Below are 15,635 nucleotides of genomic sequence, written 5' to 3'. Positions count from 1 at the left end.
AGTTCACTGCGACAACACTAAAAGCTCAAGTAAAGTTTACGTGCCATATTATCAACAACAGGGTAATTCTCCGTCTTGCTTTCATAAGTATTTCTCTCCTTAAATTATCGTCACATTATTCAAGAAGATAAAAACCTAATTTTATGTAGTGTAAACTGAAAAATTACCTGAGGGGACTAGAGCCACCTGATCCCCATCTTGGATACGCGCTAGTAACAATAACAGGGTTATAGAACATTCTCAGTCATATTATTGACGAAGCCGAAAGCCTAATTTTATCTAATGTAAACTGAAAAATTTCCTGGAGAGAGGGGGGCCAAGCCCCCTATACCCCACTTTGGATGCGTGCTATTATCAATAACAGGGTTACAGAACATTCTCCGTCTTGCCTTGATAATAATTTCTCTCCTTAAATTATCGTCACATTATCTTATTTCACACAACAAGAAACCAAAATCCTCATTTTATTAGTTTAAACCGAAAACTTTTACTTGGATATGTGCCTGTCCTACTGTATTTGTTGCGCTGTTCGGGCACAAAGCAACAGCACAATTGCGCGGCATTTTCCTGAAATGTTATTGTTGTTGAAAAAAATTCTCCACTATCACACAAGAGCTACAGAAAAAGAAAACACAAGGCACTTTCACGTTCCCTCACACAAATGCAGATCCTATAACAAGCGGAAAGGTCTGTGACAGCGTCAGTTCTGTCCCGTGAGTGACGTCATGGTTGGGAACGCCCACGACCCTCTTTTTTCAGCTTCGGGAGGGAAGACTGCGCTACTTTCTCAACTATATTATATACTTACTTTGTTGGAGAGGGCTTAGTTCCACCACTGGTTCTACCAGGCAAAGTATTCTGGTTCTACCAGGCAAAGTATTCTGGTTCTACCTCGGCTAAGAACTTACCTGACATAATAACAATTGCATATTTTAAATTTGTTATATCAAAATATTCGCATTAATTTTAAAACACATAAAATATTTCATTGTGTTTATTTACAGGCGACGAAGTGCCGACTCGCTCATGTTGGTTCCCAGTTTTTTCTCTTTACTGCCTGAATCCACTGATTTTTCTGTATCGGGTCTGTCGGAAAACGATGTATAAATACTGGGGAAGAAATATTCGTTCCCGACCTACAACCACGCAATGATTGCCGCCTTTTCTGTAATACCTTACCCTTACACCCCTGAAATCCATCTTATTGTTTTCAAAATCGGCAGCAGCGTCCCAGCCTGCGCCGAACACGGACGAAAATGTAAACATCCGTGAATAGATCCTATACTAGTACAACCATAAGTGTAGATAATTTAAAAAAAAAAAAAAAAAAAGTTCTTGTTTCTGATATGCCTTCCAGTCGGCGATTTATCCCAACACCGCGCACGGATCACCCCCGTAGAAACAATCTTACAGTTCCTCAATGGAAAATTCTGGATATACTTTTCCCGAGAGAATTTATAATTTCAATACGTTATCCATACTGAATTGCAAGCAGCTGATTAGGATTTCAATCTTTTTCTACAACCAGTGGCTTGAGTTTTAAGTCAATTTTATGTACAGATAGGCTAATCGGGACTGAACCTACAGTAGAAAGTGAGACGCGAGCACTACAACTTGTGAAATAAAGGTAAAAATAATTAATTTCGAAATATTTCACGCCTCCTACAACGCAACTATGTGGTATCCATCTTGACAATTCCAGCCCCCTGCGTACGCCAGTGGACGCACCGCATATACTTATTTATTTACTTAAAATTTCAGATACAGTATTGTATGACCATTTTATATTGAAGCTGTAATAGCCGCAAAGGAACAACATTATAAAAACAACTCAAGATGGCACAGAAGAAATTCAAAATCTTACACAGTTAATGTTTGTGAACTGTGTTTTCATCAGAAATTTTGTTTTAATTTTACCATTGATGATTTTATTCAAGAATTCCATGTCTGCTATTCCGCGACGAGTATGTGGTAGTTGGATATTCAAATCAAACATAATATATCTGTTTTATGGAGTTGTGTCAGAGAAGGTATATTATGGAGAGAAATACGTATGTGAAAAACGCCACATTTTCTCCAGAGAAGGGGTCGTCGTACGTACCTGTTCGACACCCTCCCGACACCAATGGGTCCATTTTATATCACACCTGAGTATGCAAATGAAGCCCTGTCCCAATTCCTTGGGATCCTGGTGGCGGGGGGTGGTTGTTGTTCCTTAATAATTTGCACAGTAACTTGCTTCATTTCATTTATTTGTGCGTGCTCTTTCCCTTCATCTTAAAGGGGCAAAACGCCAAAGAGGCACACGTTTCTACCACGTGCCATAACAGTAGCAAACTCAGTCTGTACTACGACGCCAGGGGTACCGGGTTCGAATCCTGGCCTGGGCATGGATATTTCTGAGTGTCCATTCACCAATTTCATCATCATATCGTCACTCATCTCCATCTTCGCAAATTAACCAAAACTGGAACAAAAGGCGAAGTAAAATAAAGCAAATCAAATAAAATCACAAAATCAAAGTCAAAATCAGCTTTCATTATTGAAGATAAACACCTGCATGGAGAAGGAAATTCCACAAGGTCACTTGACCTTGCAGGTGGCCCTCCTAGCAATACACAAAGAAGCTCTCAGCCTCCCCGATGGCGCAGTCTTCGCCTTGTAATCAAGGGGTCCCGGGTTCGATACCCGGTGGAGGCACAAGTGGTTCGGATCCCACTTTAGGTCCAGTCCCGATTAGCCTTACTGTGCATAAAGTGGACTTAAAACAACAAATAAATCAAAAACAAAGAAGCTCTCACCCACCCTCCCCTCTGTTGAAGAAAGCAGCAAAGAGAAAATGAACCCATGAACAAAAATAATGACCCTCCTTTACGTAGGTGTCCTGGACTTTACAAGCACTAACAAATAACAAGGATACGGACAATGGCGTAGCGCAGTTATCTTGCTTGAAACATTTTTTAAAAATATGAGGTTACATATAATTGCACAGATATTCAAAAAATACTGGGCTTCCCCGTTGGCGTAATGGTAAAGTCGTTGCCTTGTAACCAAGGGGTCCCAGGTTCGAAAGCCGGTGGCTCCAGTTCCGATTAGCCTATCTGTGCCTAAAGTGGACCTAAAAACTTAAAACAACAATTCAATTTAAAAAAATACTGTTTATGGGAATTGATTAAAGGATAGTAAACACTCCCCTTTGGGATTTAGTAGTGGATGCGCCTTCAACTCCAAAGCCATTCTGTGGCTGCCCCAGGCCAAGATTCGATATAAGAGTTGTTCACATTAGTCTCCAAATACTAATAGTGAATATACTAAAGCAAACTTATCACTTCAGTTTTGGGAGTTGAACTGGACCTCTAGATTGTCAGTGGTGACCTAACATCACGAGGTCAATTGCAATCTGCTACGAAGAAATAGCAGCGGACTCCAATTTCGAGACATAGATAATAAAGTGGCGATGTGACTCTATTCACTGAAAAGTTTTCACTCAATGAAATGCCGATTGGAAGGACTGGGCCCTCAAAAAGGTGTTTCCACACGGACACGGTGTTTAATTTTGGTGTTAGTGAACCACAATATTATTATTCATAATTTAAACGATTCCATTTCTTTTCGATAGACCACTGAACATTATCTCTTAAATACTTTATTATGAAACAAGAACCGGTTTATTAATAAATCGTCAGTGCTCGAAGTGTGCATGTGGGAGGGAGGGACGAAGTGGGATGCCACCACCTGGCTAAGAAGAAATTCATAAAGCATCCCCCCCACAGATAGCATAATTTGCATAAGCATCCTCCTCCACCTACTGCATCGTCTTCAAGCAAATTCACAGCTAGGAATTTTCACATCGAACACTGTAGGTCACAAAATTGTAATGAATTGGAAAAGTAAAACTGGTTCGACAGAAATGAGCAAAAAGATTCAGTAAGTAAGAAAAATGAACTTCACAAAATCCTCCAAAATAATGGTGACATTTAACTCATACACCCTGCGTGACAGAAGAGGGGCTACTGGCCCTTAGGGTAAAGGGATAATTGCCCCTGAACTCACCTCCTACTGAGTTTTGGGGCCTCCTTGAAGAAAAACGTAACAAGTGTGGACAATGTGGAAAATTTATCTCCGCTCTTATTTCAATATGAAAAGGCTTGGGGCCCCCTTGAAAATATTTAGTGGGAAGTTACATTTTTAATTTAACTTGTAACTAATTTTAGTGGTAAAAGATAATGAATTATCAAGTTTGATTGTTTATTGTATAGCAATAAGGCATCGACTTGTTGAGCAACTGAATATCACTACTGGATTCATAACTGTAGACAATTGACGCACTACACTACGTTTACGACAAACTCCGTAGGGTATTTTCCTATCGATGGTCATCTGCGAGCAAGTAAGTTAATTCTGCATTTCAGAGAGGGCCCACATGTCAAGTTGTCTGTGCCCCTTGGCTGGGACAATACGCTACTTATTATCGCAGACGTCATATGATACGTTACTGGGAACAAGATTTATGTTTCGTATATAGATTTTTTTATAAACATGAGAGATACACTCTTTTTTTGATTTCTGGGAGTATAAAAAAATTCAGGAGCATAATAATATAAATAAATTTTCTTTATTAACCGGGCGAGAGGACATTGCGTCTCCCCCCCTTTGCATTGCGGGAGTTGTGAGGCCGGCCGCTACGCCAATGGATTTGGATTACTCTGACCCAACGTTGTCAATTTTGATCGAAGGATGCAAAGACCCATACAACAACCACCTCTCTGCCCGAACACGTCTCCGCTCAACGGCGAATAAGAAAAATGTGGCTGGATCGCTAACGGTTCGATACGGCGAGAAAAGAGTTGTGTTTTTTACGGGAATATATCTTTCTTACTTTTTGAAAGTCATGGTTTCAACTTTGTTTGCATGTGTTCCTCCATGTTTATTTTTTAATTTAAAATCATGAAATGCAACTTTCAAGCTTTCCTAGAACCCGAAGTGGTCATTTGTAACTGGGTCGGGAAGGAGTGGATTCCGCGTACGCGGCAATTGGATGAAATAAAGGAAATATTAGTTTATTTACAGTGTTTTGTACTATACTGACATATTATTCATAACAATTATACATATAGACATTACGTATGTGTGTAAGCTTAGGGGCCTCCTCGATGGCGCAGTGGTAGCGTCGTTGCTTTGTATTCAAGGGGTCCCGGGTTCGATACCCGGTGGAGGCACATAGTGGTTCGGATTCCACTTTAAACTGTAGGTCCAGTCCCGATTAGCCTTACTGTGCATAAAGTGGACTTAAAACCAAATCAATGTAAGCTTAGTTTACGTACCTTCTACGAGAAAACGTGTTTTATTCCATACACAACATCAGAGGCGTGCCCAGGATTTTGAAAGGGAAGTTTACGTTCACTTTTTTTTGCGTTCTTTTTTTAGGAATTCTGGGTCAAAGTGGGGGGTTATAACCCCCACCAACCCCCCCCCCACTTGGGCACGCCACTGACTAACATTCTTTATATATCGCGGATTGCAAACCTGTGGTCTGTATTTGTCGCTGGAGAAAGTGTGGCGTTCTTCAGTCTCCACATACGTGAGAGTAATGGTGAGGATAATCTGAGGATTATATCCCCCTCTAATTTGTTTATCGACACGCTATTCTACCTCATTCTGTCACATAATTTGTTCATCGACACGCTATTCTACATCATTCTCACATTATTGTTCTTGACAGAAACTACATAAATGCTAAGATTTTCAAGCTATTCGATATCAAACAAGAATGAATGTATCCTACCTTGTATATACAACAGGAGTAGCTCGAATATGGATACACATGTTAACCTCCTCATGATTTGTCGAACACTACAAGCACAGCTACAAGTGGCGTTGTCCAAGGAGGAAGTCAGCGAATGAATTCCCTTTCTCCTCTGAATTTTCTTGGGATTGTGTGTTCGTTTGACCTCGTCCGACGTGACGTCACCAACGAGCAATTGAGCATGTAACACGCAGCAAGCGACAATGTATGCACACCTGTTTACTGAACTTGTTCGCTTGTTTGAAATAATGAAAATCGAAAGTCAGGCCGTGTCCGAAAGGTGCAAGACCGTACTTGAAGCGAACATCCTCCGAGTATAGTCTTGGAGTGTGGTCTTCAAGTCGTGGACTGGAAGCGAAAGTCTTTCGAATTGTACTTCGACTGCAGCGCCAAATACGATCAGTAGATAGAACTGAGAACACGTTGCTTCCCTCGCGTTTTAAACACTTGTTTATAACCATAGAAATCACATAGCATTTTCAAATGTTCGTACACATACATTTCCACACATTAGAAGAACTTTAACCAACAACTTGCTGACCCATAACGTATATTTAAACCGTGTTGCTGGCTTTCTATCTCCGCGATTCAAAACAAATGAGCAACGAGTGTGGATCACGTGACGCATGTCGCGTCCGAATCGGCAGCAGATGTCACCTAGAGCACCGTTCCATCCGGGGACTCAGCCAAAGTCCGTTGTCCGAATTCGCGGCAGACATGGAGTCGGAGGGGAGAGCAAAGAGGCGCGACAGATGCACGCTTGAATTCGCTGTGACGCTGCGCTTGGCAGCCATATTCTAACTTTCACTTTGTACAGACAACATTTACTGATTAGAGGATGTAAAACTCAGTTATACTTTAACATTTTATCAATAATACTGAATGTAGAAAAATTGTAAATGATGAAATAGCGTGTTACATTTTTAATAAATAGTAAATAGGTGGAAATCATTGTCATGTTTGTTTGGCGTTTGCCTTCTGCTTCCGTGCGATGCGCCTGCGCCCCAGAGCGCGGTGGGTGAAGTTCGGGATGACACCTGGCGGGAAAAGTGACAACCGTACTACAAGGGGACATGTAGATTCGGACGATTGGACGTGACTTCGACGGCACGAACTGTACTAGGTGACGTCACTTCCGTCAAACCCACACTTCAAGTACAGCGCCTATAATAACGTAGTGTGGAAAACGACATGCTTCTGCGCTCTCTGGATGGTTCCACTCGAAAATGATCCGCTAAAGGCGCTGGTGTTGACCCCGGAGCTTGGTGTTCGACTGCTTATAATGGAAGTAAATAGAGTTTTCGCTGCAACGTCTGACATGAAGCATTTCTATGAATGTGATAATTGCTATGATATTTGGTACAGTGGTCGCGAAGATATTAACGAACATTCTAGACAGTCGACCACGTCCTGTTATGGTCATACTTTCGTTAATAATACGGGAGAAAAAAGACGCGTGGAATGCTCTTGGCAACTACATTTTTGTGTATGAATTAGGTTCGTTATTATTATCATCATCATTTCTTTTAAAGATATACACACTGAAGCATTTGTATTTTTGATATTTACTGTCTCTTTTCTTCCGCTTTAAACTAATCGCGGCGATGATGATAATGATGATTGCATGAAACGACAAGGGGAAGGAACTCCACAAAACTTTCTTAGTGCCATCGACATGATTGTAAGGCAACTTTCAAACCAATGGGACAAGCGACACGGGATGTTCACACGGTCACACTAGTGACACACACTTCCAGACTGTAAAATAGCATTCATTGCACATGAGGGTCCAAACAGCAAACGACACGTTCAAATGGCGTATTCGCGTGCTACTTGTTACTTCGGTCGGAAGGAAGGGTGCTGAGACCGAAGCGACGCGCTACAGGGGGAGTTCCCAACTAAGTGACAAGCGACATGGTGCCTACAGTCTATTAGCAAGCGTTGCTTGCGAACAACAGATAGGCGATACGATAAACCGCACATTACAACTACAGATCTAGGCGACACGATAAGCAACACTTGTCGCTTTGTCGCTTCTGCGTCGCTCAAACTGGGCCATTTCCTCAATAGCTTGCAACATGTTGCCGTGGTTTGTTGTTCGCGCATACGCGATGCAATGAATGTCTTGCATTAGTGAGATTGTGCACCAATGCGACAAGTGGCACGCGACACTTATCGCTTGAGGATTTCACCAACCGAACGCTGGCCTGTGCTTCCCGTCATGCCGCTATGATGTGAAATGTTGCTCTTGATTGGCTCGTTTCCAAGCAACATGTGTCGCTTCGGTGTTAAAGTTGTTTTGGACCGAAGGACCCGTGTCGCTTTGGTGTGAAATCCTCGAATCGTTTGTCGCGTGTCGCTTTGGTGTAAAATCTCCTTGAGGAAACGGTGCAGTCAGAGCTTGTGTCCCTACGGTTCGAAAGGCTGCATTGATTTCCGACTGCTCGCTTTCAAGCGACATTTGTGGTTTGTCGCCTCGGTATGAAATATCTCTCAGGATACTATTTATATTCTAATAACATAGAAAAATAAACTCTAATAGACAGTCCAAGACCTGACGTCCGGAATCACATTGCGATGTTTCTTCTTGTGTTACGCATGCTATTTATTTATTAATTTTATTTTACTTTTCTTTCCAAATTAATGCCATTTCGTGACTGCAAATCACTCCACAAATATAACTGTTTCCAACAATTCACGTACCACCTTTCAAGACAAACAAATCTACACAATATATTCCAAAAACTAAGCCGCATTACTATCATAACAAAATTAGCACCTGGGTCGATCGCACTGCCATCTACTTGTCATCGTCTTGGGGAACCAGTTTCTTGGGTCGTTTTCCACACTACGTTATTCAAGGCGCTGTACTTCAAGTATGTACTTTGCACCTTTCGGACAGAGCCTCAGGCTGTAGTTCTTCTATTACGTAGAAATGTAAGCATAAGAACTTTTTAAATGATATGTGATTTCTATGGTGAAAAATCAATCTGTACAACGCGGGAAAAAAATAACACGATCTTAGTTTTATCTACTGATCGTATTTGGCGCTGCAGTCAAATCTAATCCGAAAGATTCAGTCCAAGGATTCAAGACTAAACTTCGAATCTATTCTCCGTCTTTGTCCGAAAGGTACGAAGTACGTACTTGAAGCATGGTTTTGGAGGAAGTGACGTCACCTAGCACAGTTCGAAAGCGCAAAGAACAGGAGTACGCAAGTTTGGTTTGAGTTGCTGTTTTAAGTCCACTTTATGCACAGTAAGGCTAATCGGAACTGGACCTACAGTTTAAAGTGGGATCCGAACCACTTGTACCTCTACCGGGTATCGAACCTGCTATGGGGGAGGCCCTGAGTACGCAAGTGCATAACTCGCAGTGCAGATAGAAGCTGACTCGGTCACGTGATTTCCACACTCGTTGTTCGTTTGTTTCCCTAACTGCATGAATGAAGTGGAAAAATCAGCGTGGATGTCATTCAAAAGTGTATGTGAAAACGTTCTGGGCAACAAGAAATCAGAAAACTACGAACAGATTTTTGACGAAATGCTACAAAACTTGAAATTGTCAGGGTGCAGAATGAGTGTTAAGTTGCATTTCTTGAATAGCCATATTGATTTCTTCCCTGAGAATCTTGATGCAAAAAGTGATGAGCAAGGTGAAAGATTCCACAAAGATATCAGAACCATGGAAACAAGATATCAAGGGCGGTGGAATGAGGCAATGATGGCTGATTACTGCTGGTGCCTCAAGAGAAATACTTCTGTCAATTACAGTAGAAGCTCAGTGAAACGGTGCAAAATATTTTCTGTTTGATCTGTTAGAGTTCACTCACACTCTATGAACTTCTCTTTATGATGTTGCACTGACATCAATGACAAAACTTGTATAAAATATTAATTCCTATGTCTTGTTGTAATACTTCAGTTTCATTGAAAATACTCCAAACTTGATTAATGTACATTAATTTTAAAACAATATTACAAAAGAAAATGACGTGATAGGAGGAAACTGAAAGCAGATCTGAATTCAGCACACATAAGTTTATGTAAATCAGTTCTTACTTGCAGTGAAGCAGATAAAAAGTTTCAAAATGCATACTTGTGTAATCTGTAGTTCAGCCATTTTCCGATGATGGGGCTCTAATCAAAATATATCAAAATCACGCTTCTAAGATTAGGTATCCAATCTATTCGAAAGGGTGGTAAAATATCTGTAGTTTAGTTTAATTATCTCCCGATGATGGCGCTGTAATCAAATATATAAAAATTACACTTTCAACATGGAGGTATCTCATATTTTCCCAAGGGACGTAAACAATCTGTAGTTCAGCCATTTCCCGATGATGGCGATGTTATTAAATATTTTAAAATCGTACTTTAAATATGGAGGGATCCATCCAATCTTTCCCCAAAGGGAGATAAATAATCTACTTTTACCATTTCCCGATAATGAAATTGTCAAAAAATAATAAATAAAGTACAGATGTGTTGGATATTCATGCATGTAGTGTATCTAGTCGAAAAGTCTGACTGAATATGATAAATTTTGAATTGCTTTATTAGTTTATAATAATAAGCATACTACTACCTTACAAAAATGCTACTACTACTACTACTACTAATTATTATTATTATTATTATATTATGTCACGTGCAAGATCCGACGACACAATGAGAAATGCAAGGAAGAAATGTTTTCCGAGAGCGAAGATAGATCGCAGCACGCTATATAAAGAGAAGCAGAGTTAATTGTATAAACTAAGAGCGGAGAAGAGTGATTATATATATTATAGTAAGTGTAAAATACATAAAGGAAGAGTATAAAATTTATAGAAGGTGTGAATAAAATGTTGTAAATAGTCAATTAAGATAATCAAGAATATACTCATATATGAAACAATTAAGAAAGTTAATAAGTGAGCAAAAGAATTCAGAAATGTATCCTTTTTGATCCTAGTGCTCAAAATTTGATTTGATGCCTCTGACGAGGAGAAATATTCCCCTTTGGTCGTTAGATAGGAGGTGGCGCTACTGTCAGTTTAGAAGCCCCTAATCTTTCTATAAGTATAGCTTATGGTGCTGTATAATGCCAAAGAAGAGAGTAAAGGAATATATATTGGAATGAAGAAGACAAGAGGGTAGCAAAATTATCCAACCCCCAGTTAGAAGTAATGATCCGAATGTTTACAATATGATATTTCAAAAAGAGAAAACTAGCTATAGCCTAATCCAGTTGTATTAGACGTACCATCATCTAGTAAATGCAATTATGAAAATTGCCAGGGGAGTAATGATAAAAACCCACGAGGAAAGGAAAGAAAATACACTCCTCACAAAATGTTTGGAATATTGTTATATAAGGCAAAACAATTTTGGAATATTATTGCTTGTCAATAGGTGATAAGCAAGGTTGCATTTGTCGGTGAAAAGACGAGAACGTTCACCAGACATAACACGTGTTGTTGCATTCCAGTGCCGTGTCTATCATCTGTTGTCTAATATAACAATATTCCAAACTTTTTGTGAGGAGTGTATATATAAGGCATAAAGGAAAAGAGGCCAGATGACGTTATCGGAATTAATGTACACTTCTCCATATGTTACTTGACCGTCCTGAAAGATTTCTAAGTCCAGAAATCGTTAATTTGGCAACATAGCTCTGGAGAACCAGCAGAAAGTAGCCAAATTTACTATAGGTGTCTTTACTAGGCGAGAAACCCAGTGGTGAAAGATTTGAGGAATAATTTAAGAGAATACTTGCGATTCGGCATGTTAAAATTGGGATCAGGGAAAATGTTGTAAGGTTGGAAACTAAGGCTCTGTCCGAAAGGTACAGTGGGATCCATGAGTATTACCTCGCAAATTGTCCATCACCATGTTCGTGCACTTTATTTGACCCAATAAGAGCTTCAAGAATTAAAAGAAAACTCAAAACAAGCTGTTGATAAGTTCTGCACCAGGATACATAAAAATCCATCGCTTAAAAACACATAGGATGTAAGAGAAAAATTAATGAAAATGGTCATGGACAATTTGCACGGCAATACTCATGGATCCCACTGTACGAAGTACGTACTTGAAGCATGGTTTTGGCGGAAGTGACGTCACCTAGTACAGTTCGCAAGCGCCAAGTACAGGAGTACGCAAGTGCATATCTCGCAGTGCAGATGGAAGCTGACTCGGTCACGTGATTTCCACACTCGTTGTTCGTTTGTTTAAAATCGCGGAGGTAGAAAGTCAGCAACACAGGTTAAATATACGTTATGGGTCAGCAAGTTGTTGGTTAAAGTGCTTCTAATGTGTGGAAGTGTATGTGTACGAACATTTGAAAATGCAACGTGATTTCTATTGTGAAAAACCAGTGTTTATAACGTGGGGAAAACAAAGAGTACTCAGCTTTATATACTGATCGTATTTGGCGCTGCAGTCGAAGTGCAATTCGAAAGACTTTCACTTCCAGTCCACGACTTCAGACCAGGGTTGGCAAAATTTATGTTTTTTTAAAAAAGAACAAAACAAACTGTTTTATTTGTTTAAAACATTTTTTTTGTTTTAAACATAGTTTTAAACAAGAGTTAAAAAAAACATGTTTTAAACATGTTTTAAACAAAAGGAAGTCAACCTTTTCCCAGTAAATTATAGTTAAAGTCCTTATAGAAAAAAATACTCATTTTTATGAGTACAGTGACAGCAAGGACAGTTTATTTACCTTTGGAGATAAGCTTTACCACACTGCAGGGTAGCGGTGTGCGGGACAAAATTTTTTGGGTCGAGACGGGAAATTCCTTAAATCCCGATATTCGGGACGGGGAAAATTCTCAATTTCCCGAAAAAGTCGAGAAATTTTCGGGACGGGATATGTTCGAAATTTCCCAAAGCTCTTCAAATCTCGAATTCTATACGTAATTTCCACCTTAAGTGCTTGTTTTTGCACTTCTGGTACAAAAACTAACAATTTCCGATAAGTACCAAACATTTACAATGCAGAAAACGTCGAGAATTAACGACTTTTTAAAATGACCATTCGGTATTTCCCGACTGCTTGGGATCCCGAAAAGTCGGGAAGTCATTTTCAGAAGTCGGGATCGGGACGGGAATCCCCTCCCGATCCCGGTTCCGACTTTTTGGGATCCCGCACACCTCTACTGCAGGGACAAAAGTTTGGGGTAATAGCCCCCTTTTTTCCCCCACTGCTGAAGTAGGTTAGGATTCATATTCATCTAAATTTCAATAAACTAAATATTATATAATTACTATCCTCGTTCTGGAAAAATCAGGGTGAAATATTTCCTGCTGCCTGAACAGTTTATAAAGCAGAAAACAACCCTCAGTGCCATAATAGATTCTCCGGATCAATTTATCTTTCCAAGTAAAAAATTAGGTAGTGTCTGCTGCCAATTTCTTTTGTGCTGGAACCTCAAAAAAAGATGCGGGTGGCAGCAGACTCGGTCTTTGTCTTATCGTGATTTCATCATTCTATGTATGCTATTACGTCTGTAACGCATACTGTGAAGTTGTAGCGATTACTTTCACAAAAATGTTTTACTAAGATTATGTCCCTTTTAGCATTCTTCTAATAATAAACCTAAATGCTTTCGTAGTTAGGTTAGGTTCTGTTAGCATTAAAATAATATCGCTAAATGCTTTCTAAAGAAAAAGGTTCTAAATTACCTGTACATTAATTCTCACTAATCATAAACTTGCAGGTCTCTCGTCTCAATCTGTTCTTAAGATTTGTAACATCCTCTTAGCAGACGAATTACGTGGCAGGAGCAAATTTGAAGCTTATTCTTACTGCTGACACGTGTGTAGCAGCAGACTCGGCCAAAAAAGTATGTTACCAAAAGTAAGCATCTGCGCTTCATTCAGTTATACAAACCAATGAATCGTATCGAAAGGGAAAAAAAATCGCTTCATGATCAAAATCACGCATTGTATATTCAGATATTAGTTTCCAGCTTCCACCAGTCTCAAACTTACAGGACGGTAGGAAACAAAGAACTGAGAAGTTTCGATTTCTACAGTAAAGCACGGGTCTTTCGTGTCGCACAACAGTTTTGCTACCTTGTGCATACATAGCTAGCCTGCCTAACCTAACAACGTAGGCATTTAGCCTAAAATTAAAAAGCTTTCTCCCATGACGTCAGTACATAAAGTTGCTCAAGTGTTGTGCGATAAGCGAGACACGTAAAGCACAAATTAATTTACACAGATTTAATGAAAAGACAGGGTTGCCAAACAAAAAAAATATCAGACTATAAAATATCAAGTACCAAAATGTGTTTTAAACACTTCTAAAAAAAACATGTTTAAAACACATTGTTTTAAACGTTTAAAACATTTGTAAAAAAAACAAAGCCGTGTGTTTTAAACATGCCAACCCTGCTTCAGACCGCACTCCAAGACCATACTCGGGGGATGCTCGCTTCAAGTACGGTCTTGCACCTTTGGGACACGGCCACAGGACTCGCTCGTGGTACACTTGGATGAAATCGCTGTCACGTTTGAACACAAAAGGACATAATTACGAATAGTTTATGCAAATTCTAAAACAACACGTTTGCAAATACTGTACAATGAGCGAAAAGTAACAATTCTCGCAATTTCGAGTGAAAATGTGTTCGTCGGATAGAAAAGTGGTAGTTTGCGCAGTCATGAACGCGTTCCAAGGCACTTGCTACAAGCGAAGTTGTAGAATATTGGTAAAGTACTCGCGTCTAAGGTATCTTTTCTTAGAAATTAAGGGTCGAGGATTCAAATCCTGAACCCTCCATATTTCTAGAAAACTTTTTTTGTAAGTATGGCATTCAGATACATTGTAAGTATGGAGTTCAGTAATTATATAATTCAGAGCTGAGTTTTATTTCAAAGCACTAAATTCCCACTCAATCTAGGCATGCTACATGTTAAAAGTCTGCCATTATTTTAAACCTAATAATATTTACGCAACATATCCTTCATTATTTTTACCATTCATACTATTTTTATTATTCTTTGAAAAACAATAGGAACATTAATCTTGCTTGCTTGCTTGAGTTGGTGTTTTAAGTCCACTTTATGCACAGTAAGGCTAATCGGGACTGGACCTACAGTTTAAAGTGGGATCCGAACCACTTGTGCCTCCACCGGGTATCGAACCCGGGACCTCTTGATTACAAGGCAAGGACGCTACCACTGCGCCATAGGGGAGGCCCTGGAACATTAATAAATTTGAATCGAACAATACCTAAATTGTTGTTGTATTCCAACAGAAAGTATTTGGCCAAGCAATGAATGTGAGGCTTCAGAGCAACGCTAAATCTTATATCATATTCCCTTCAGCTAGAACCAGAAAACACACACACACACACACAATATATATATATATATATATATATATATATATATATATATATATATATATATATATATATATATATATATATATATATTGCATTTGTCGGCCCTTTTCAAAGTTTTTTGCTTTTTTGTTACATTTTTCTTAAATTTGAAACTTATTTTTCTCCTTCCTTATTGTTTCGTGAATTTTAAATACATTTGCTAACATAACGTATAGATTTACATTTCCTGATATGATCCTTTTAGCAAGTTTGCCAATAAACGAATATATGGTCAATGGAAATGCACAACTATTATTTTCAAGCGAAATATTTTGCAATGCATTAAATAATTAATTGAGGTAAATTAATTTTTCCTGCAACAAACTTATTTGCGTGAAGCCTACTTTAAGATTCCCTTGCTAGCCTTTGTTATTGCTTTAATCTGTGCTTTAAAATAATATTAGGCACAATATTAGATAGTTTATAATCGTTCCCCAAACACAAATTTAT

General features: G+C 39.1%; 1 protein-coding gene and 1 non-coding gene across 2 annotated transcripts in view; both read right to left on the bottom strand.

Moving 5' to 3' along the window:
- Positions 1–5,923, bottom strand: part of LOC145999329 (uncharacterized) — a 120,311-nt gene extending 114,388 nt beyond the window's left edge. The window contains exon 1 of the mRNA XM_083136273.1: positions 5,786–5,923. Within this exon, the coding sequence (XP_082992399.1) occupies positions 5,786–5,840 (55 nt within the window). The 5' untranslated portion in view covers positions 5,841–5,923. The remainder of the gene's footprint in view (positions 1–5,785) is intronic.
- Positions 5,924–14,922: 8,999 nt separating this feature from the next.
- TRNAT-UGU (transfer RNA threonine (anticodon UGU)) lies at positions 14,923–14,997 on the bottom strand. Its single transcript has one exon. It is a non-coding gene; the product is annotated as a tRNA-Thr (tRNA).
- Between the last annotated feature and the right edge of the window lie 638 nt (positions 14,998–15,635).

Source organism: Lepisma saccharinum, chromosome 1 (genome assembly GCF_977018435.1).
Source record: "Lepisma saccharinum chromosome 1, izLepSacc3.1, whole genome shotgun sequence".
NCBI lineage: Eukaryota > Metazoa > Arthropoda > Insecta > Zygentoma > Lepismatidae > Lepisma > Lepisma saccharinum.
This window is presented reverse-complemented; position numbering and strand designations above follow the sequence as displayed.